This window comes from Macaca fascicularis, chromosome 4 (assembly GCF_037993035.2).
Source record: "Macaca fascicularis isolate 582-1 chromosome 4, T2T-MFA8v1.1".
NCBI classification, from domain to species: Eukaryota; Metazoa; Chordata; class Mammalia; order Primates; family Cercopithecidae; genus Macaca; species Macaca fascicularis.
The window spans coordinates 118200525-118224224 of NC_088378.1; the positions used below are offsets into that span (position 1 = coordinate 118200525).

The 23700-nt window shown below is 42.4% G+C and overlaps 1 protein-coding gene across 1 annotated transcript in view; it reads left to right on the top strand.

Annotated features, from left to right (window-relative positions):
- The first annotated feature begins 17143 nt into the window (after nt 1-17143).
- Nucleotides 17144-23700, top strand: part of GCLC (glutamate-cysteine ligase catalytic subunit) — a 47474-nt gene continuing 40917 nt past the window's right edge. The window contains exon 1 of the mRNA XM_005552725.4: nt 17144-17754. Coding sequence (XP_005552782.2) covers nt 17605-17754 — 150 coding nt within the window. The 5' untranslated portion in view covers nt 17144-17604. The remainder of the gene's footprint in view (nt 17755-23700) is intronic.

Below are 23700 nucleotides of genomic sequence, written 5' to 3' on the forward strand. Positions count from 1 at the left end.
ATGGAGGAACCAATTTGCTTTATTATACTTGGCCAGATTATTTGTATGAAGTGAAGCAAGAATAATTATTTTACACATAGGCTTTTAAAATTAACTTTGATGGACTTCTTCCATAGAAGGAATCTCAGATAAGGCTTTTTTAAAGTCCAGCCCAGCCATAGATTTGTACCATCAAATACCTATGAGTTGGGTGAATTATCTTGGGCCTGTCAGAAAGTGACATTCTTTACTTACCACAGGTCAGGAACATTGTTCAGGGACTGTGCAGACAAGGTATGAGGCCAGTTTCCCCAAGGGGTTTTTATTGGCTCTATGAGTCAAGTTTAATACCTTAAAGGAAAGCACACCATTCCAGCAAAAGACTCAGTAAAATAACCAGTTTCTTCAATTGTGTCCTGTTACAAATAAAAACAGATTCTTATTTCACTTATGCAAATAACTATATTGCCATAAGTCATGAATACTCACAAATAGTTTCTAAATTTTGGAGAAATCAGGTAGAGAGAAATAAGTAAGTTCCAAATTTTGTTCATAGGAGTATACTTGTTAAAAGCTGTCAATAGTTCAAAAGAAAAGTTTCCTTGACTCTGAAAAACAAAACAAAGGATCAGCAACATTTTGTGTAAAAAGCCAAAAAGATTACTTCAGTATTCTATTGGTTCAGTCCATGCAGTTAATTTCTGTTCTGCTTGATATTCGTGAACATTTCAGCTCTCCATGAGTCCTGAAAGTTTTTCCTCTTTTCTGATGTCACAATCTCCAAAGTTATCAGAAAACTGCATTCAAGAACACGTGTTAAGAGTTTTATAACTGATTATAAAACTACCTTGAAAAGAGGAACAAAACAAGACAACAATTGTCCATGGATAACAAAGTTTTAGGGCAGCCATAGTCAAAGACACAATTGACAAGAAAATTTGTTACCTCTGTGGCATACAATAATTTAACATAACAATTGTAATTAGTGATAACATACACTAAGTCATATCAGAATTTTAGGAGTTTCCTATTATTTTGGAACAGATACCAATAACACATTTATACAAATACAGCCCAAAGAAAACCAAATACCATTTCATATTTGACAATGGTTCCTATATAATTTTCATATCAAATAAACCAAATATGTCATTTTTGGACTTTAGGGAACATAGTATCTTAAAGGATTAATTAGGTCAGAAAAAGACATAATTTATAATTTGATTTTGGAAAGTTTGTCAAATATCAAAGGTCGAAAACACTTGATATCACAAAATAAGATCACAGGTCATTGTAAAAAGTCATTTATTTAACCAAAGTGATAACTCAAGGATTTAAAAATAAAAAAGGCAAAAACCTTCATTATTTCAGAGAGGAGACTTAATTTCCCAAACAAGCCCTAATAAAAACAGCATGAAGCCAATTAAATTTGTTTTCCAAAATTTTACACACAATCTATAAAATTTTAATCCTGACCATAAGACATAACTTCCATAAGCCTTTTATAACTTTTATAACCTTTATTAAGGAGTTGGTCAGTGCTTTCAGAAAACCTTGTTAATCCTACACAGGAGACCATATGATGGTCTTGCATCAGTATGCCTTTGACATTAACGATTAATTTATAGAGAAACTGAACTTATTTTCTCTATCAAAATCAGTCCTTACAATCTCACACACCCACCTATTCCACAAAACAGTCCCTGGGCCTTGAGGAGTTGAGTAGCTTTAATTTCTGGCATTGTGTTTTAGGAATGCAGTTTATTTTGATTGACATCTTCTACCAGGCCTGAAGATGAGGCTTTAATTGCTCTCAGTGTTTAAGATTTAGCAAGACTTTGTGTCCTTTTTAGACCCAGGAGTCAAAGCCCTGTAACTCAATGTCACAAGTAGTTTAAAAGCATATACAGAAAGATACATGGATGTAATAACTTTAATTTTTAAAAAATTTTCTTTTAATCTCAGCTTTTTTCTCAACAAACCAAAACTTAATAATAATGGCATAGGAATTATTTCAATAAAAGGTAAAATCTGTTAGTCAAGTTACCAAAAAGCAAAACAAAAGACCTTCTGCAGTGCACAGAATATTACGTTGGGAGAAAACATTTCATTTAGACCTTTATTGTTAGCATCAGGCCACAACAAACAGAACTCGAGGGAAAAAAAAAAAAGTGGAAAGCCAAAAATGGTGAAATGCAATAAAAGTTGAACTCTGGGTTTAAAAACTTAAAATGTCTTATAATTTATTAAGAGTAAATCCAGCTGGGCATGGTGGCTCATGCCTGTAATCCCAGCACTTTGGGAGGCTGAGGTGGGCAGATCACGAGGTCAGGAGTTCGAGACCAGCCTGGCCAACATGGTGAAACCCCGTCTCTACTAAAAATACAAAAATTAGCCAGGCATTGTGGCAGATGCCTGTAATCCCAGCTACTTGAGAAGCTGAAGCAGGAGAATTGCTTGAACCTGGGAGGCGGAGGTTGTAGTGAGCCGATAATGCGCCACTGCACTCCAGCCTGAGTGACAGAGCAAGAATCTGTCTCGGAAAAAAAAAACAAAGAAAAAGAGTAAATCAATCCCCTAAGAAAACTGTATTGTTCTGATCAATTCTTTAGTGGATAAGTGTGGTTTTTTTTTTTTATATCAAACCCAATTTCTAGAAACACTATTCTAATTTCCCTTTAATTATACACAACTTGATCATATAAAAGTTTGTGGGGGTTTTTTTGTTTTTTTGTTTTTTGTTTTTTTTGAGACAGAGTCTTACTCTGTCACCCAGGCTGCCATGCAGTGATGCAATCTTGGCTCACTGCAACCTCCACCTCCCGGGTTCAAGCAATTCTCCCTGCCTCAGCCTTCTATGTATCTGGGATTACAGGCACCTGACACTATACCTGGCTAATTTTTTTGTATTTTTTAGTAGAGATGAGGTTTCTCTACTAAACCATGCTGGTCAGGCTGGTCTTGAACTCCTGACCTCAGGTGATGCACCTGCCTCAACTTCCCAAAGTGCTGGGATTATAGGTGTGAGCCATCGTGCCCGGCTGAAAGTTTTTTTTTTTTTTTTTTTTTTTTTAAATAAATCCTCTTATTGTGACTTACACAGATGATTCATGACATGCTTGGATTTTCTGGTTTGTCCTGAACATCACTCTTTCTTAAACAACCAGTCATTTTATTCTAGGACTAAATTCACCATACAAGATTCTTTCTCATATAAAATTATTTCTCTTTGAGCTTTCTTACCAAAAAGTATCTTTTATTTCTGCAACTTTCTTTATATCTGCTTTATTTCCTGGTTCCTTTTATCTTGTTTTATATATAACCTTGAAATGAGCTTTGAATTAGACAAAAATTGTTCACCTTTTAAAAAGGACACATTTTGTTTTTTAGAAAAAATATTTTCCTACAATATATTTTCATTGGAAAACACCCAAATAATGAAATATCCATTGTTTAATTTAATGCAACTTTAGATTCTAAATTATGACAAGTTTATCTATAAGTATTTATCCATTACATTTACCTAATTATTTTAATTGTTTACCTAGATTATTTATGAAAACTGTGATAGTCATCATTTAAAGTTATGAAAGTCACCATTGCAAGATTATAACTGACACAGTGAAAAAGATATGACCTAACTGACTCCCTCTTGTCTCTAACCTCCAAACTATACTTGTTCATTCCTGGGCATAGGCCGAACTAACTGTGGAAGGAACGTAGTTTAGTTTAACTTTGGAACAAAGATGATAACAATCATTTCCCAAAAGAAACCTTATTCCCTGTGGACTACACTCCCAAAAGCCATAAGATTAGAAGGTATGGTAATTTTACTAAATAATTCAAGATGTAGCTATTTTTATTAAACCAATATCGATGTCTTTTTTTTTTTTTTTTTTGAGACAGAGTCTCGCTCTGTCACCCAGGCTAGAGTGCAGTGGCGCGATCTCGGCTCACTGCAAGCTCCGCCTCCTGGGTTCACGCCATTCTCCTGACTCAGCCTCCCAAGTAGCTGGGACTACAGGCGACGCCACGAAGCCCGGCTAATTTTTGTATTTTTAATAGAGATGGGGTTTCACCATGTTTACCAGGATGGTCTCGATCTCCTGACCTCGTGATCCACCCGCCTCGGCCTCCCAAAGTGCTGGGATTACAGGCATGAGCCACCACGCCCGGCAATGTCTTATTTATTAAAAATTAACACAAACAAAGATCATTCTGTTTTAGGCTGGGTTTGTAGTTTTGTAACCCTATGCCAAATCTTGACACCTTACAGTATTTGGCAGGGATAAGTATGAAATGACTTGATCCATAAATGCAAACAAAAATGTATGCTGGCAATTCTTAAGACATTTCTAATATTATTTTGCCAATAATTTTAAAGCTAGCTTATTTATTAAAGAATTTACTTAAGTCACGTAAACTTGAAAAAGCATTTGGCTAGTCTTTTCTTTTTTCTGATAAAGCATTTGATTTAAGTACCTTTATTTTTCTGTAAGCCAATTAATTACAGCTCTCATATATTTTTAGTAGTGAAACATGTACATAACACATAGGTACACAGACATATTAGGCATACTGATAGAAGTACATTTTGTAGATTCCTAAAACCTCCTTTTGTTTTACCCTGTCTTAGACTTGCAAACTCTTTATAACCTGTTTCATTAGCCTGGTAGTTGTCAGCTAAATAGCCCTAAACCTGCATATTGAAGGAAACAACTCTTAGATGAAAAATCAGATAGCAAAATTTACATCTCAAGGTACAGACAGAAAAAGTATAGTGGTGCTAGAGGGAGACTAAAGATGGATGCCAAATCAAACATAAAATGATAGAACTCTATCATAGGATTGTATGAGGAGACCAATTTTATTCAGATAGGGATTACTTCTTTTTTAACTGGATGTATGAAATCTGGGCAGAGCCCACACTAAATCCTGGCTCTCCAAAAAGGGAAAATTATTATGAGGCTAGACCATGTAATGCTTTTGCAGTGCACTTAAAACAATTTTTTTTAAGAAAAGACATTTCAAAGTGTATTACACTCCTCCTTAAAAACCCAAGAGTAGCCTCTGTTGCAATAACTATTTTAGTCAATAAATCAGGTAACACAATACAAACACAAGCAGTTTAAGAGCTGAGACAAACTTGTCTGTTTACACTCTTGGAGCTCCATAAGGAAAAACAGGTTTCACCCCAATAGGGAGTCTGGTGCCTTCTCCATTTTCTTTAAGGAACCCCAGGCTATTATAAACTATTTTAGGCCCCTCATGCAGCAGAGGGTGCAAGAGAAAGGAGAGACAGCAGAAGTAAATGAAGAAAAGAGAATTCAGCCAGCTGAGAAGAAAAAATCTTTTGCTCAAAAAAAGAGACGAGATCCTAGGAGAGAAACAAACAAACCACGATGTCCTTTTAAATACAAACACTCCCCCCCGCACACACATGCATACACACACATATCTTGGATGGTAGCTTTTAATTAAGCTAACTTTTAACCATTGAGCTCCTTTTAAAAAAGTTTTTAAATTTGATTACCATATTTCAGCTTGAACAAATTGCTGCTGTTGCAGAAGTAACAAGTATCAAACCAGAAAGGGCTTGATTTAGGAACCAAAATCAGGCTGTTGTGGTGAAAAAAAAAAAAAGATAGCAGAACCCTTCGCTATGGAACTGCAGAGTAGGACAACAGCCATTGCTCTTTCAGTTTGGTCTGGCTAGCAAAGAGGTGGCCTTGTTATGTAAAGAAAACTCCTCAAGTAGTCAAAATCAAAAACATTTTTTTTTCTTTTGCTGGCCATTTTTCTCCCTCCACCACACCACCTTTTTTCTTTTCTCTTTTCTTTTGTGAGAATTTAGCCACTTCAGAGGCCTTATTCCCCATAATTTGGAACTTCCCTTCAGATTTGATCAAGTCAGATAGGTTGATCAAACCCAATGGGAAAAAGACTGAAACAACAAAAACAGAAACAAACAACAACAAAAAAGCAGTTAAGCCAAACAAACAATGGCACAACTTGTACAATTACTGAGTGCTCTAACGGTAAGGAGAAATTAAGACCAGCTAGTTGTTCATCTTAACTTTAGCCAAAACAAACCCCAATTCAGTTACTTACTTAGGAATGAGTCCCAGGCTGAAGACTGTTCTCCACCATCCTAGAAGCAGGAAAAATCTCAAATTTGTCTTCTCTGTTGGAAGCAAGCTGAAACTCTATAAAGGAGTTACCTGTCTTCCATCTACATGGAAGCAGGAAAAGCTTGCCTTGTATTGGAAGCAAGTAAAACTCCAAAGGAAGTTGTACAACAAAATAAACTTTAGATCTCGACCAAATTTTGGGAGATCGGGGATTCTCTGGAGGGGGTGCTTCCAGGCTTCAGCAAATTGTCCTATTGGTTTGAACCATAAAGATAGCTCGAGCTGGTTCCAAGCACTGATAGGAGATTTGTCAAATGTTAGAGGCACAACCACTCAGAATCCCTTCATGGTTGCCAAAATGTGAACCCTGAATATCTGAGACAGGTGTCAGTTAATTTAGAAAGTTCATTTTGCCAAGGTTGAGGATGCGTACCCATGATGCTGTCTCAGGAAGGCATGACAACATGTGCCCAGGGTGGTCGGGGCACAACTTGTTTTTATACATTTTAGGGAGACATGAGACACCAATCAATATATGTAAGATGTACACTGGTTCTGTCTGGTGAGGTGGGACAATTCAAACAGGGAGGGGGCTTCCAGGTCACATGTAGGTGAGAGACAAATGATTGCATTCCTTTGAGTTTCTGATTAGCCTTTCCAAAGAAGGCAATCAGATACCCATTCATCTCAGTGAGCAGAGGGATGACTTTGAATGGAATGGGAGGCAGGTTTGCCCTAAACAGTTCCCTGCGTGACTTTTTCCGTTAGCTTAGTGGTGTTGGGGCCCCAAGATTTATTTTCCTTTCACTAGTAAGTGGCCACAAGAAAAACAGAAACAGGATTAAGAAACGGCCCTAACCCCTCCCATCACAGGCTCCATCAGCACAGTAGAGAGGAGTATACTAGGTGACTATATATACATATTTGTCCCTGTGATAATTGCAAATAAAATGACGCTAACCATCATAATGTTCAATTCTTCTCAACTATTCATTTTGATGATCTTGGAAATCCCTGCAAATATTTAAAGACAAACATTCGTGTAATAGAGTTCATCGTAATACATTATGAACCCCAAATATCTGAGACGGGTCACAGTCAATTTAGAAAGTTTATTTTACCAAGGTTAAGGATGTGCCCGTGACACAGCCTCAGGAAGTCCTGATGACTTGTGCCCAAGGTAGTTGGGGTACAGCTTGCTTTTTTTCATTTTAGGGAGACAGAGATATCAATCAATATGTGTAAGATGTACATTGGTTCAGTCCAGAAAGGCACACAGGGTCGTGGGGAGCAGAGGGGGATTCTTTTGAGTCTTTGATCAGCCTTTCACCAAATACACAATTTAGTCTGGCTCACTGAATCTGCATTTTTGTATAAACAATAGGGCAGAGGAAGCAATCAGATATGCATTTGTCTCAGATGAGCTTCAGAGGGATGACTTTGATTTCTGTCTGCCCTTTGTCCACAAGGAAATTCCTTGTAGGCAAATGGTGAAAGGAGGTATGTAGCCTTTTGTCTTTGTAGCTATTTTATTTAGGAATAAAATGAGATGCAGGCAGGTTTGCCTGACATCGTTTCCAGCTTGATTTTTCCCTGGGCTTACTGATTTGGAGGTCCCGAGATTTATTTTCCTTTCAAAACATATAGAGGAGTGTCTCAACCTTGATACTACTGACATTTAGAGTAGGACAGTTCTTGCTGTGGGGCTGTCCTGTGTATTGTAAGATAAGTTTTTAGGTGAGTTGAATTTTTTTCCTTAAGGTACCTACTACATTTAAGTTTAAGTACTAAAATAAGTGGCAGGGGGTATTGTATGAGAAAAAATACTTTCAGGAAGTACCATTTTTGTTTTCGTTTTTGTTTTTTTGCTTTTAGGAACTGGTCTTATCTAAGCAAAATTGCTCAATTATTCAGTATAGTTGCCTTTCTACATAGAGGTAATTATGGCTAGCACTTTTTGACAGCTCATCATCCATGAGTGATAGGTTATAGTGTGCCAAAGTTCAATTATTTGGTGTTATCTAATCTAGAATGAACTTTACACGTATTTATGTGAACTAAGGTGAATGAAATGGAAGAAAAAAGGCAGAGACTAACATCAGATACCTTTAAAAAGGTAAATGCGTGCCTTAGCAACCTTACTCACATTTTGATACTTGGCCTATTTCAGCAATATTAATCATCCATGCCCAGCCATTGTCAAATCATTTATACTATATGTGACAAGCATGTTTTTCCGGCTTTGGGTTTTGTTTTTAAATACAAAGCCCAATAATTTGGAACAGTACCTGGATAATTTGGAGTGAAAAAACTGGATAACATCTACCATCTCCAAATTTAGAATGACAGAAATTGGTTTCTGGTAAGATATGTCAACAAAGAGTCAAACTCTATAAAACAGTTCAAGACATTTATTTTGAGCCAAATATGAGTGGCCATGGGCTGTGACACAGCCCCAGGAGATCCTGAGAACATGTGCCCTGGTGGTCGGGCTACATATAGCTTGGTTTCATACATTTTAGGTGGATGTAGGACATGAATACATGAAAGATGTAGGTGGTTCAGTCCAGAAACATGCCCTGAAAATGTGAGACCGCTTGGGAAACATGAGACAACTCGGGGTGAGGGGGCTATATTAGTCCATTTTCACACTGCTGATAAACACATACCTGAGACTGGGAAGAAAAATAAATTTAATTGGACTTACAGTTTCACATGGCTAGGGAGGCCTCAGAATCATGGTGGGAGGCAAAAGGCACTTCTTACATGGCAGCAGCAAGAGAAAACAGGGAGTAAGCAAAAGCAGAAACCCCTGATAAACCCGTCACATCTCATGAGACTTATTCACAATCACGAGAATAGCATGGGAAAGACCAGCCAGCATGATTCAATGACTTCCCCCTGAATCCCTCCCAAAACAGATGTGAATTCTGAAAGATACAATTCAAGTCGAGATTTGGGTGAGGACACAACCAAATCATATCATTCCACCCCTAACCCCTCCACATCTCATGTCCTCACATTTCATGCCTTCCCAACAGTCCCCCAAAGTCTTAACTCATTTCAGCATTAACCCAAAAGTCCACAGTCCAAAGTCTCATCTGAGACAAGGCAAGTCCCTTCTGCCTATGAGCCTGTAAAGCCGAAAGCAAGCTAGTTACTTCCTACATAAAATGGGGGTACAGGTATTGGGTAAATACAGCCATTCCAAATGAGAGAAATTAGCCAAAAACAAAGAGGTTACAGGGCCCATGCAAGTCCGAAATCCAGTGAAGCAGTCAAATTTTAAAGCTCCAGAATGATCTCCTTTGACTCCAGGTCTCATGTTCAGGTCACGCTGATGGAAGAGGTGGGCTCCCATGGTCTTGGGCAGCTCTGCCCCAGTGGCTTTGCAGGGTACAGCCTCCCTTCCGGCTGCTTTCACAGGCTGGCATTGAGTGTCTGTGGCTTTTCCAGGTGCATGGTGCAAGCTGTCAGTGAATCTACCATCCTGGGATCTGGAGGATGGTAGCCCTCTTCTCACAGCTCCACTAGGCAGTGCTCCAGTAGGGACTCTGTGTGGGGGCTCTGACTCCACATTTCCCTTCTGCTCTGCCCTAGCAGAGGTACTCCATGAGGCCCCTGCCCCTGAAGCAAACTTTTGCCTAGGCATCCAGGCGTTTTCATACATCTGAAATTTAGGTGGAGGTTCCCAAACCTCAATCTTGGTTTCCGTGCACCTGCAGGCTCAACACCACGTGGAAGCTGCCAAGGCTTGGGGCTTCCACCCTCTGAAGCCACAGCCTGAGCTGTATGTTGGCCCCTTTCGATCATGGCTAGAGTGGCTGGGACACAGGGCACCGAGTCCCTGGGCTGTACACAGCATGGGGACCCTGGGCCGTGCCTGCAAAACCACTCTTTTCTCCTGGGCCTCCGGGCCTGTGGTGGAAAGGGCTGCCATGAAGGTCTCTGACACGGCCTGGAAACATTTTTCCCATGGTCTTGGGGATTAACATTAGGCTCCTTGCTACTTATGCAAATTTCTGACACCGGCTTGAATTTCTCCCCAGAAGATGGTTTTTTTCTTTTCTATCACATAGTCAGGCTGCAAATTTTCCAAACTTTTATGATCTACTTCCCTTATAAAACTTTAACAGTACCCAAGTCACTTCTTGAATGCTTTGCTGCTTAGAAATTTCTTCCACCAGGTATCCTAAATCATCTTTCTCAAGTTCAAAGTTCCACAAATCTCTAGGGCAGAGGCAAAATGCCACCAGTCTCTTTGCTAAAACATAACAAGAGTCACTTTTACTCCAGTTCCCAACAAGTTCCTCATCTCCATCTGAGACCACCTCAGCCTGGACATTATTATCCATATTGCTGTCAGCATTTTGGGCAAAGCCATTCAACAAGTCTCTAGAAAGCTCCAAACTTTCCCACATTTTCCTGTCTTCTTCTGAGCCCTCCAAACTGTTCCAACCTCTGCCTGTTACCTAGTTCCAATGTTGCTTCCACATTTTCAGGCATCTTTTCAGCAACACGCCACTCTACTGGTACCAATTTACTATATTAGTCTGTTTTCACACTGCTGATAAAAACATACCTGAGACTGGGAATAAAAGGAGGTTTAATTGGACTTACAGTTCCACATGGCTGGGAGGGCCTCAGAATCATGGTGGGAAGCAGAAGGCACTTCTTACAGGGTGGCAGCAAGAGAAAAATGAGGACGAAGCAAAAGGGGAAACCCCTGATAAACCCATCAGATCTTGTGAGACTTATTCACTATCATGAGAATAGCACAGGAAACACCAGCCCCCATGATTCAACTACCTCCTCCTAGGTCCCTCTCAAAACAGGTGGGAATTCTGGGAGGTACAATTCAAGTTGAGATTTGGGTGGGGACACAGCCAAACAATATCAGAGGGTCAGTTCCATGTCTCCTCTAATGTTTGAATAGGTGGATTCAAAGATTTTTTGAATGGCAATTGGTTGAGTTTACCTAAGGACCTAGAATCAATACAAAGGAGTGTCTGGGTTAACATAAGGAGTTGTGGAGACCAAGGTTCTTATTATGCAGATGAAACCTCCAGGTAGCAGGCTTCAGAGAGAATAGATTGTAAATGTTTGTTGGGAGACTAAAAAAGGTCCAGACTCCCTTAATTCTCTTCTGGATCAGGAAAAAGACCTGGAAAGGGAAGGGGATTCTTTACAGGATGTAGATTTTCCCCACAAGAAACAGCTTTGCAGGGCCATTTCAAAATATGTCAAAGAACTGTATTTTGGGATAAAACACTTGATAGCTTCAGGGCCTGTTATCCATCATGTTGGTATTTTATTGCTCCAAAGAATCCGTTTAGTTAGTCTTCGGGTCTCTGTTTCAATGTTAATGCTGGTCAGCTATGTCTGAAATTCAGAGAGGATGTTATAATTAGGCATGTCCGATCACCTATTCCGTCATGGCCTGAAGTAGTGTTTCATATTCCAGGTTTACTTTCTCTTATTTATTTATTTATTTTTTGAGACGGAGTCTCACTCTGTCACCCAGGCTGGAGTGCAGTGACGCGATTTTGGTTCATTGCAAACTCCACCTCCCTGGTTCAAGCGATTCTCCTACTTCAGCCTCCAAGTAGCTGGAATTACTGGCACATGCCACCACACCTGGCTAATTTTTGTATTTTAAGTAGAGACGGGGTTTCGCTACGTTGGCCAGGCTAGTCTTGAACTCCTGACCTCAGGTGATCTGCCCGCCTCGGCCTCCCAAAGTGGTGGGATTACATGTGTGAGTCACCGTGCCTGGCCTCAGGTTTACTTTAGAATGTTCTTGGCCTAGAGGAGTGGTTCATTCAGTTAGTTGGAGGGCTTAGGATTTTATTTTTGGTTTACGGGTATTAGGGTATTGGTCATTACTTTCCATCTTTCTAGATCACCTCCCATATCAGCTGCTCAAACCTCATCTTCTACATTCCTCTTTCTTTCTTCAACCTTCACTTAGAGCTGAGATCCTGAGATCAGACTTGAGTGAGATTTCTTTTAAACTAATGGGAGGAGGTAAATAACTGAAACATACAAAGGTGAATAACAAGCACATGAAGAGGTTGGGTGCAGTGGCTCACACCTGTAATCCCGGCACTTTGGGAGGCCAAGGCAGGCGGATCACCTGAGGTCAGGAGTTCGAGATCAGCCTGGCCAATATAGCAAAACCCCATCTCTACTAAAAATACAAAAACTAAGGCCGGGCACAGTGGCTCACACATGTAATCCCAGCACTTTGGGAGGCCGAGGCTGGCAGATTACCTGAGGTGAGGAGTTCAAGACCACCCTGGCTAATGATGAAACCCCGTCTCTACTGAAAATACAAAAATTAGCTGGGCATGGAGGCAGGCGCCTGTAGTCCCAGCTACTTGGGAGGCTGAGGCAGGAGAATTGCTTGAACCCAGGAGGTGGAGGTTGCAGTGAGCCAAGATCATGCCACTGCACTACAACCTGGGTGACAAAGCGAGACTCCCATCTCAAAAAAAAAAAAAAAAGGAAAGAAAAAAGTACATGAAGAGTCATTACACTATGTTCTCTCAACGTTTGTGCTTTATTGGAAATGTCCATAATAAAAAGTTATCTTTAATTATTCTCCAGTGAGAAGAATGAGTCTACAGGACTCAGATATCACTCGAACCGTCCCAACACATTACTATGGCATCTTTATCTTCTTTCTTAGCATAAGAAGACAATGAGATTTTTCTAGAAAAAAAAGCTCACCACTACCCATGTGTTCTGGATCCCAACAAGTCAGGTCTCCCAAGGTATCTTGCTTCTGAAAACATCCTTTCTCGTTCCCACATCTTTAATCTTGCCCCCTTTTGACTCCTACCCATCTTCTTTAGCACAGACTTCTCCATGTTAAAAAAGTTCTTCACTTGAACTTCACAGACCTTTTGTAACTCTACATGAAAATAAGCACATTTATATTTTTCAAAAATCCATGTAAACTAAAAATTGGCTTGGAAAAAGTCAAAAGAGGTTCCTTGCTTTTTTGACAATGACAACAGCACACATCAGCAGCATATATTACAAAAACTACACAATACAAAAAGATTTGAACCCTTTCAACTAATTTTAGTAATGACATCAGAGAATGTTTAGGCTGGAAGGGAAACTTTATCTCCTCCAGACTCGCATTTGAACAGATGAGAGGAAAGGACTCTCCAACGATTATCACAACTTTGCTTAGATTGACCCAGCAGGTAGCCCTCTGAGTTGGGGCCAAAGCCCCAGCCTTTTGGTTACTGCTCTTCCATCATAAAGCCCCCAGGGATCTTCTTGAATAAGATCAAGCCAAATTTCAAGTATAATTCAAATGTAGGGAGAAAATTCCTTCTATATCTTTTGTTCTTTAACATGTACACTGAAGTTAGGAAATAACCATTTGTTTCTACCAATTAAGAAATTTAACAGACAAAAATCTTAAGGACTTCAGAGGCAGATCCGCGGGTTTTGGGGAAAGGGTGTGTCAAGGGAGAAGAAAGGATGTAATGAAGGTTGGCATCAAGTCCCAGGAAGAATCACACTGAAGGCAGCCACCAGCTTCACCCAGGCTGAGTGGTGTAGTAGACAGCTTTGAAGTATCACTGGAGTTCAAATCCCGACTTAGCCACTACCTGTTACTTAGTATTACTGGATCTCAGTTGCCTCACTTATAAAATGTGGCAAAAATTAGTACTGTTTTACGGATACCAGCTCAAAGTACCTGGCATAGAGTGCGATATACTGGTACCCACGCAACAGACCACCAAGGTGAAAGGATACTCAAGCCAAAGAGAGCGGTAAATGCAGGGGCAGATGACCTAGAAGTGCCTTCCTCAGAGTCCCCTAGGCACTCTCTCTGTTTTCTTTATTTGATCTCGCGAAGTCGCTGACTCAGGGGAAACTGGGAATGGCGTGACCACAGGGAAAGTGATGTATTTTTTGGTCCTTAGAAGCCCGAAACCCATCGTGTCTGAAATGACTGCTGCAATACCAGCAGCAGCAGCAGCCCAGAGGTCAGGAGTGATGGACTGAGACTCTGCCCTGAGAAGCCTCCCCCGGATTGACCTCCGGCTCGGAGCCCGCACAGAATGCTGAGTCACGGAGAGGCGGTGCCGCGCGCGGGGGAGGCGGGCCCGCGCAGTCACGTGGCGGGGGCTGTATCACAACAACGGCGCGGCGTGCACCGCCCGCGGCCCACACCGCTTCCTCCCGCGACAGGCCGGCTCTCCGAGCATGCTCAGCTTGGCCTCAAGACCGCACAGCATCCCCCGATGCGGATCTCCACCGTCCAGGTTTTTCGGGCGGCTCTGGGGGCGGGGCCTGTGTTGGTCCGCGGAGCGGCGAGGCTAGGTTGCCGAACCAGGGCGCCGCTGGGCAGTGATGGGTTCCTGGCGAGCGGGTCTCGCGTTTTTCCGCAGAAGACACTACCGGGAATTGGCCTTTGGTCATGGTATAGGGAAGAGCTGATACTGCAAGATATGAGCTCCTTCTTTCCCTTCAGCTATCGTTACAGCCCTGATGGAGCTGTCTGCTGAAAACTCACTTCCAGATGTCGAAACCTAGCCCTGGGTGCAGTCTACAGAATGAAATCGAGCAGTAGTGGAGCTATGCAGGCAAAGCATTGTCAGAGGGGAGTGACTCTTGTTAAATATGACTTCAGTTGATCAGTGATGGGGTTTTTGTTTTTTCTTTGTAACAGAAACGGCTGAAGGCACTGAGAGATCAAAGTTTAAATTGGGCATAGTGCCTTGTGGTGCAACAGTGCCTGCGCCCTTTTTGGGATTATCCAAAGCCCTGGGACCCCCGCTGGGAGAGCTGGTTCAGAATGCGGGGGATAGGGTGAGGGAGGTCCCTTATGTGAGTGTCAGCCGGGATCTAGGACAGAATAACTCCAATTACAGTGTTAAACTCTCACTAGGTTCAGTGTCGCGTAGGGCTTTGGCTAGACTAGAATTTAGTCTGTTACTGAACCGCCCAGGTCCATGATTCCTAACGGGTGCATGGGAAAAGTGTATGGTGTGCAGCAGGTGTATGGGAAAAGTGTGCTTTGCGAAGAGTAAATCAAGGTCTACATCAGTACTGTTTGAATAAAGTGGAATGAGAGCCACATATGTAATCTTAAATTTTTCAGTAGCCTCCTTTAAAACTAAAAATAAAAGTGGGACTGGGGGTGGTGAATTAATTTAAATAACGTATTACATCATATTTAACTCAAAATTTCTGAAATACTATATCACTATGTAATCAATATACAATTTTTCATGAGCTATTTACAACTTTTTATTCCACTAAGTCTTAGAATCTGGTGTGTGACTTACACTCACAGCACATCTGGGCCACTAAGTTTTCATTGGAAATACTTGATCTGTAATTACATTTCATAAAATTTACAGTCAAAAAGTGGATTCACATTTCCAACTTGTTCCAGATTTACTTAAAAGCTTTCCAGTAACTGAATGGTGTATCAGTTTTTAAATTTACATTTAAATTGATTAAATTAAAATGAAAATTTGGTTTCTCGGTCATGTTAGCCACATTTCAAATGTGCATCGGCCAATGTGGCTGATGGCTGTCATGTTGAACAATGCAGGTCTATGAAAATGTGAGGTGAGATGGTGAGAATAACCCAGTGATCCTTGGATGTCTTACCTACATGTGAAACACTGTTTCTCCCCCTCTCCCATTACCTGCTTTTCACGGAGAAGCTAACATGTATTAAGCACACACTCTATACCAAGCACTTTTCTAGAATTAAAGGTACAAAAGGCATAAGTCATCTCTGCCCTAGAGGAAAGGCTGTGGAAAAATTAGAATGTGGTTTGATTTCTATCCCAGCTGTGTGAGGAGGATGGAAACATCTCCTGAGCTTCAAACATCCCTACCACACACACACACACACACACACACACACACACCCCATTGTGGAAATCCCAGCCAGACCTTGGATATTCATGTCCCCAAGTCCTGTGAGGGGCACAAACAATATGAAGGCTGTGGGAAAAGAGAATCTGGCTATCATGTACTCACTCATTCAGCAATTAATAAGTGCTTACTAAATGTTAACTCTGTAGTGCGAGGGAAGATGGTATGATAAACACACACTTTCTGAGTAGGTACATGTATGATCTAGTTGCTTGCACTTTTCCCCTGACAGGTCATTGCTCTGTCAACACATATTTATTAAACAATTATTTGGGGGCATGGTACCTCCTTCCTCTCCTTTCCCTCCAAGATAAGGCCAACTCTAGGTGTTCCCACTATCTTCATCCCCACTGTAGGCTCACATGAACGTCATTTTGATCACTTAAGGGATGAATTTTAGGTTTAGATGGTAAACTTTTGGAGATGGTTCCTCATATGGTCTATCTCGAGACTTTTTGCAATAAATGGTGTCTGTGTCATCCAGAGAACATATGTCACCAGTTAATCAAGAGAGTAGGGAATAATGATGATTTACAAATGTTGACAAATTGATTCCTCTTAATAACCGGGTCAATTTATTGGCCATCAACACTATACACATGTACACTATGCACATAATTACGACATCTATAAAAGATAGAATTAATATAATTGTATGCAGCTATGGGAAGAACTTGTCCCAAGTCTCACAGTCAGTAAGTGATGGAGCCTAGAGTTGAACTGTTTCACTTCACTACCATGTTAATACTTTTCTCAACACATTCTGCCGCTCTCACTGATTTAAGTGTGAGGCCCTGACCAACTAAAAAATAATATGGTGAGTTAGTCATTGATTCAAACAATCAACTTTCTTCCCCAACCCCAAGTTTGTCTCTTTTGATTAGGAAAAAAAAATGAATTTTGACATGTCGCGTTTGCTTAAAGCGAGGCAGACCGCAGGCCCCCTTCCCGCGAGCTGCTTCCCTCGACTCCGCCCCAACCACCCTTGCACACCCCTCCTCAGTCTCCGCAGTTCCCACCGGGATCCCCCCGGCCACGCCTCCGCCGCTGCACCTCCTCCTGTCCCCGCCTTCGCCCGTAGTCTATAAAACCCGGAGCGACGGATCGCGCCCAGGAGCGGCGAGCAAGCGGACGCAAAGACTGGGCATGCTCGGCGGCGGCGCAGGTTTTGGTCACAAGTAGGAAGAAGCCAGTGCACCAGACCGGCAAAGAGAAGCGGGAGCAGCCGCGGCAGCGCGGCCGTGGGGTCCGCAGACGCCGCCGCTTCGGAGCGGGAGAAGGAGCAGCGGGGAGCCGGCCAGGGCGAGGCCGCCGGGCCGAGAGCCGTCCCGCCTGCCCTCGGTCTTCTGCCTTCGCATCCGCGCGGTGCGTCGGACCCAGGGTCTGTCACCTGGGCGCCAGGGGCCGCCGCCGGGGAGCCGGAGCGGACGGGACCCTCCCTCCGCCGACTGCGGCCCGAGGGCGCCCCCGCGGGGTGGAGCGGCAGCTGCCTTCTGCGGGCGGCTGAGTGTCCGTCTCGCGCCGGGAGCGGGCGGCCGCCGTCAGCCCCGAGGAGGAGGAGAAGGGGGCGGCCATGGGGCTGCTGTCCCAGGGCTCGCCGCTGAGCTGGGAGGAAACCAAGCGCCATGCCGACCACGTGCGGCGGCACGGGATCCTCCAGTTCCTGCACATCTACCACGCCGTCAAGGACCGGCACAAGGACGTTCTCAAGTGGGGCGATGAGGTGAGCGCCCGCGGCCCCCGCCCTTGCCCGGCACCCCTGTCTGGCCGCCCGCGCTGCCTTTGTCTGGCCCTACGCCCCCGGCCCTATCGCGGTCCGCGTTCTCCACTGTGCCCGGGGGTCCTCGAGCGCCTCCCGGCCCCGGGAGCATCGTCCCTGCCTTCGCCTATTCGGCGTCCAGGGCCATCCTCCTGACTAGACTCCTTTCTCGTTCATTCATTCTTTTGGGTTTTCCCCTTCATTCCATAAACACGGATTGGGCGCTGGGAGGGCGTGAGCATGAAAAAGTGACACTAGGTGCTGCGAGTCTTCAACCTAGTGTTTCTGCAGACAGGCGACTACCACGATCCACCTTAGAGGCTCAAAATTCGCTTTTGCGGTCAGTATGAAAGAGACTAAGTTTTCCTAGCAGGCCTGCTGCTTTTAGAAATCAGGTCTTCAGGATGTCCACTTCTGCTCAACCTCATGCAGGTGTCTTTTTCTTAAACCTCTCCAACTTCTCATCTCCCCTCCCCTCCAACACACACACTTGATAGCTATAAATTGAAACCAGTAAATTACGGCTCAGTTTCCTACATGGGGGAGGAAACTTCCCTTTCCTGTTTAGTTCTAAGTGGGAAAGCATTTAGAGTTTCAGCATTAGGATTTGCTTGTGTCTTTCCATGGCCTAGGTCCAGCATCCAAACTTCACAAACCAGTGATCTGCGTAGAGATGAAATGTCTCTAGATTCTCAGTATGTTGAACCATTGTTTATTGGAATGATCTGGAATGCAGCAATGTTAAAACTGTTGGTTTAGTGTCATCTGCCAAAACGTTTTGTGCCTTCCTTTTCTGTTTTTGAAAATTACGTGTGTATGCAGTACACATTAAATGACTTCTTGAGAAGTCCATCTCTTTTTTCTTGTTTTTAGTTTTTGCCTTAGCTGGCTTGCCACCTGTGTAAACTGTTTATCTTTTGGCCAGTGTTGTTACCACTCTTGGCCTAAGTGCTGAGGTGCTGTTACACCAGTGCAGAATATCTCCTTTCAAAAAGTTAGTTTTTTTTTTTTTTTCTAAGATTGGGAGATAATTCTGCCTCCTACAGCTGAAGAAATTGTGCTGTTTTAAATTAGGAAAGTATGATGACTAGTAATTCACATTTCTACAAAAAGTGGTTTGTCACTTCTTTGAACAGAAAAAGCACAGCATGTGTTTTGGTGATGATTCTTCAGTTTTACTGTAAAGTTCATAATTTCTTTACAGCATCTGCCATTTTGTATATTCATTTTTGTATTGTGTGTCACAGGAAAATGTAAGACGAAATAGGGCAGGGACATAATGTTTGTTCACCTGTGTTTTCCTAGGTCCCAGCCTTGTGCCTGGCATCAGGTCCTTGTGGCATGAATGAGTGAATTACCATTTAAAGTTTCCACTGTATGGTAACTAGTCATTCTAGAGCAGTTCAAAGTTTGACATTTTTTTGTGCTACTCCTTTTTTTTTTTTTTTTTTTTTTTTTTGAGACGGAATCTTGCTCTGTGCCCAGGCTGGAGCGCAATGGCGCGATCTCGGCTCACTGCAACCAGTGCCTCCCGGGTTCAAGCATTTCTCCTGCCTCAGCCTCCTGAGTAGCTGGGATTACAGGTGCCTGCCACCGGGCCCAGCTAATTTGTGTATTTTTAGTAGAGATAGGGTTTCACCATGTTGGTCAGGGCGGTCTCCAGCTCCTGACCTCAGGTAATCCACCTGCCTCGGCTTCCCAAAGTGCTGGGATTACAGGCGTGAGCCAGTGTGCCCTGTGCTTCTTTTGACATTTAACTAGGTCTCTCTACAAAGACAGGCAGTTCATGTCTTTGGTAGTCATTGTCCCAGGTAGAAGTACATCAACAGGAAATTTGCAGCACAGTTGGAGCTCAGCAACTCATTCCGGAGACAACACCCCACCCCCCACCACCCCTAATCCATCTTCGTCCCATTTGGTGTATTCCTGCAAGACCCTCCAGGAACCCTTAATCTTACCCTTTTAAAAAGGGCCTCTCCTGTTGGCAGGAAGAGCATTTAGAACTCCCTATTTTAAGTGACTTTTGTAGTTGTTAGGTAAGTTGAAGTGAGAAGAGCTTGAAGTACATGTCTCTACTTTTAACAGGCTTTCATGGAGAGCTTTGCAATAGGTTTACCTCCTTCCCACTCCGAAAGATCAAGGGGCTTGGAAAAGAGTGGCAATAATGCAAACTTGTATTATGCATCTATAAAGAAGAGAAAATTGGACGCAGCATTTCAGCCAGGTCATAACACTTCTTGAAGAAATTATACTGAGCAGATCTGTGGAGAATTAGACTTTGATATTGTGTTAAGACTCTAATAATGGCTGGGCGGGGTGGCCTGTAATCCCAACACTTTGGAAGGCCCAGGCAGGAGGATTGCTTGAGCCCAGGAGTTCAAGGCCAACCTGGGCAATGTAGCGAGACCCCATCTCTACAAAAAATTTAAAAATTAGTGGCGTGTGCCTGTGGTCCCAACTACTCGGGAGGCTGAGATGGAAGGATCGCTTAAGCCAGGGAGTTTGAGGCTGCAGTGAGCCGTGCTTGTTCAACTGCACTCTAGCCTGGGTGACAGTGAGACCTTAGCCCCCCAGCCCCAAAAAAGATTTGATAACACTGCCCTTACCTTAACATGTGTAAATGATGTTCACCGAAAACTTTCCTTAGTGACTATTGAGACTATACCTTCACATTTCTTCTTCCAAATACTCTGTTATAAATACAAAGTTATAAATTGATTTTTTTTAAACCTCATTTGAAATGCTGCTTTTACCAGCATTTTACTGTTTTATGATCTATCCTTTCTATTTCTCTAGACTATTTTGTTTTCCACATCTGCCTTTGTTCCCCCCCAACCCACTAACATATTAATGTCTTTTGGAGTGGTGAGTAAACAGAAACTGAGGTAGGAAAGTCATCTTAGATGAAAAACACAACCCGCTGCTCATTTTTTATTATTTTAAATTTGCTTCAGTTATATCTCTGGGTGGAGTATAGAATTTTTGAGAAGAATAACATTCCTGCCCTGAAGTGTTGATAGTTGCCTGACACAAAGGAAAGAATTAAGATTGTGAAGATTGCCCAGGTGATTAAAAAGAATCCCCACCCTACTTTCCCTCCTGCAATGACACTTAGGTGAAACCTTGGTCTCCCCCCAGCTAGTTCTCCCTCCTACCCTTGATCTGGGATGCAGATACTAATTCTCCATTGTGGTACCTCTCTACATTTCTTTTTTTCTTTTTTTTTGAGATGGAGTCTTGCCCTTGTCACTCAGGCCGTAGTGATCTGGCTCACTGCAACGTCCGCCTCCCAGGGTTCAAGCGATTCTCTTGCCTCAGTCTCCTGAGTAGCTGGGATTACAGGCACCCACACCACGCCCGGCTAATTTTTGTATTTTTGTATTTTTAGTAGAATTGGGGTTTCACCATGTTGGCCAGGCTGGTCTTGAACTCCTGGCCTCAGGTGATCCACCTGCCTTGGCCTCCCAAAGTGCTGGGATTACAGGCATGAGCCACTGTGCCTGGCCACCTCTCTACATCTCTTATGGGCAAAGAGAAGGTGTGACTTTTTTTTTTTGCGGGTTGAGGTTGGGAGGGTCTCATCATGCCTAAATATTTGCTGATGCCTCTAACCATTCCTCTAGCATCATCATCATGTCAACGTAATCTAATCACCCTTTTGTAAGATAGAGCATTATTTTTCAGACTGCAGGTCATGATTCAGTAGTGGGTTGACATACATTTAGAAGATTCCAACCAGGACTTTGTGTGTGTGTGTGTGTGTGTGTGTGTGTGGCAAGACACTTAACACAAGATCTACCTCTTTAACAGATTTTTAAGTGCACAAATATAGTATTGTTAACTACAGGGACAGTGTTGTACAGATCTCTAGAACTAGTTTATCTTGCATAATTGAAACCATGCTCACAGATTAGCAGTTCCTCAATTTTCCCCGCCACCCAGTTCCTGGGAACAATTCTGCTTTGTGAGTTTGACTCTTTTAGTACTTCATATAAGTAGAATCAAGCAGTATTTGTCCTTCTGTGACTGATGTATTTCACTTAACATAATGTCCTCAAGGTTCATCTAAATTGTCCCATACTGCAGGATTTTCTTTTTTTTTTTTTTTAGGCTGAATAATATTCCCTTGCTTGTATGTACCACATTTTCTTCATTCTTCTGTCATTGAACATTTAGTTGTCTCTACATCTTGGCAATGGTGAATAACTTCGATGAACACTGGAGTGCTAATACCTCTTTGCCAACAGGACTTTTTAAAATATTAAATGGGACAGGGTGAAGAATATTAATCTATCATACCATAGTAAGAATATTACGTAGAACTTCTGAGTTATCTTTTGAGGGGGTGTGTGAAGGGTAGCCTTGTGCATTGGATTGCATGTAAATTATTTCTTACAATGGTTCACAGTTGAAGAGTTTGAAGACCACAGTCTCAGATTTATTTATTTGATGAGGTGAGCCTTGTGAAAAAGAACAGGTTAGCACTAATCCTTGCACATAGTAGGAACTCACTGGTACACATTCTGAATAGAAGTCTGAAGACAGGTCAGAAGCCTAGTGGCTCAGATGCAAGAGAGCTTGTTTGTGTGCAGAAGCCTTGAGAAATATCTGAGAAACAGGCTGGGCAGATAAAAGTGTGTGTGGTAGATAAAAGTGGGTGTGGTGGGTGGTGTGCCACGTGGAGATGAAGAATGGCCCGCAGGACAGAAAGTGGTGTTTTGGATGTGATATGTTGGGCTTTATGGGGATCATATCAAAATGCTGCTTTTTATTGCTTACTGTTGCACTTACAGAGCCATGGACTTGGATCAAAAAAGACAAACATGAACTGAAAACTCGCCATAGGTATGGTTGGAAGGAGAGGCTGCCACTTTAGAAATTCTCAGCTCTACTTACTAGGATAGTATTTGTCTCTTCACACCAGAAATAACTTTGGATTTGGGGTTCAGCTTGTGTTCTCATCCAAGGCCGAAGTGGATTGTCTTACAGAGCTGCGTGTATGCTGGCTTTTTGGAACTCGGGTATTTTCCTGTGAGAGCTCCACGATCAGCCTGCAGATGCCTGTTTCACCTTTACTATGACAGGTCCTAACTCTAGCCACCATTTACTGTGCTGCTTCTGTGGGAAACAGAAATTCTAGCTCTTAGGTTCCAGGAAGATACCTATGTTGCCCCAGGATGAGGCGAGGTGAGGGGGATATTCCTGGGTGCCCTGTTGCCTGCCGATAATACAAACAAGTAAGCACTTCCGCACAGTTCACACACAGCTTTTCAGATATGGGTTTTGTTTGTAACTTAGGCACATTAAAAGACAGATCTGGGAAATCTATGATGTAAATGTAATAAATACGACTCCTGATTTTTTGCTAATCACTCCAATGTTAGCTGCCCACCAGACCTTTTCAGCTACTTAGTGGCAGATGTATCATCAGAATTGAAATCTGTCTGACTCCAGGTCCAGTCCTTAAATATTTTACCAAGTTTTGGGTTATTTACAGTCATGAATTTCATTGAATTTCCTTTTGCAGAGTTCAAACTGTATAGGTTGTAGAGAGTCAGAAAACAACATTTAAAACTTATACTTCTTCTAAGTTTGTAACCCAGTGCAGTGGCTCTTGAAAGGCAAAAAGGTAAATTATCCTCTAGTTAGCAGAAAAGTCCATGTGAACTTTGAGAGGAAAATGCAATGTATCTTTAATCTTTATGAGCATGTTCTTATGTATAAAACAGAAATGGGATTTATTAAGGGCTGATATATCATCCATTGAGTTTGAACTTCCAATTTGCCTATGCTGGGTTCAGAATGCTGAAGTGACTATTTAGAAAATGCATAGCTTGCCAGGCATGGTGGCTTGTGCCTGTAATCCCAGCTACTTGGGAGGCTGAGGTGGAAGGATTGCTGGAGCCCAGG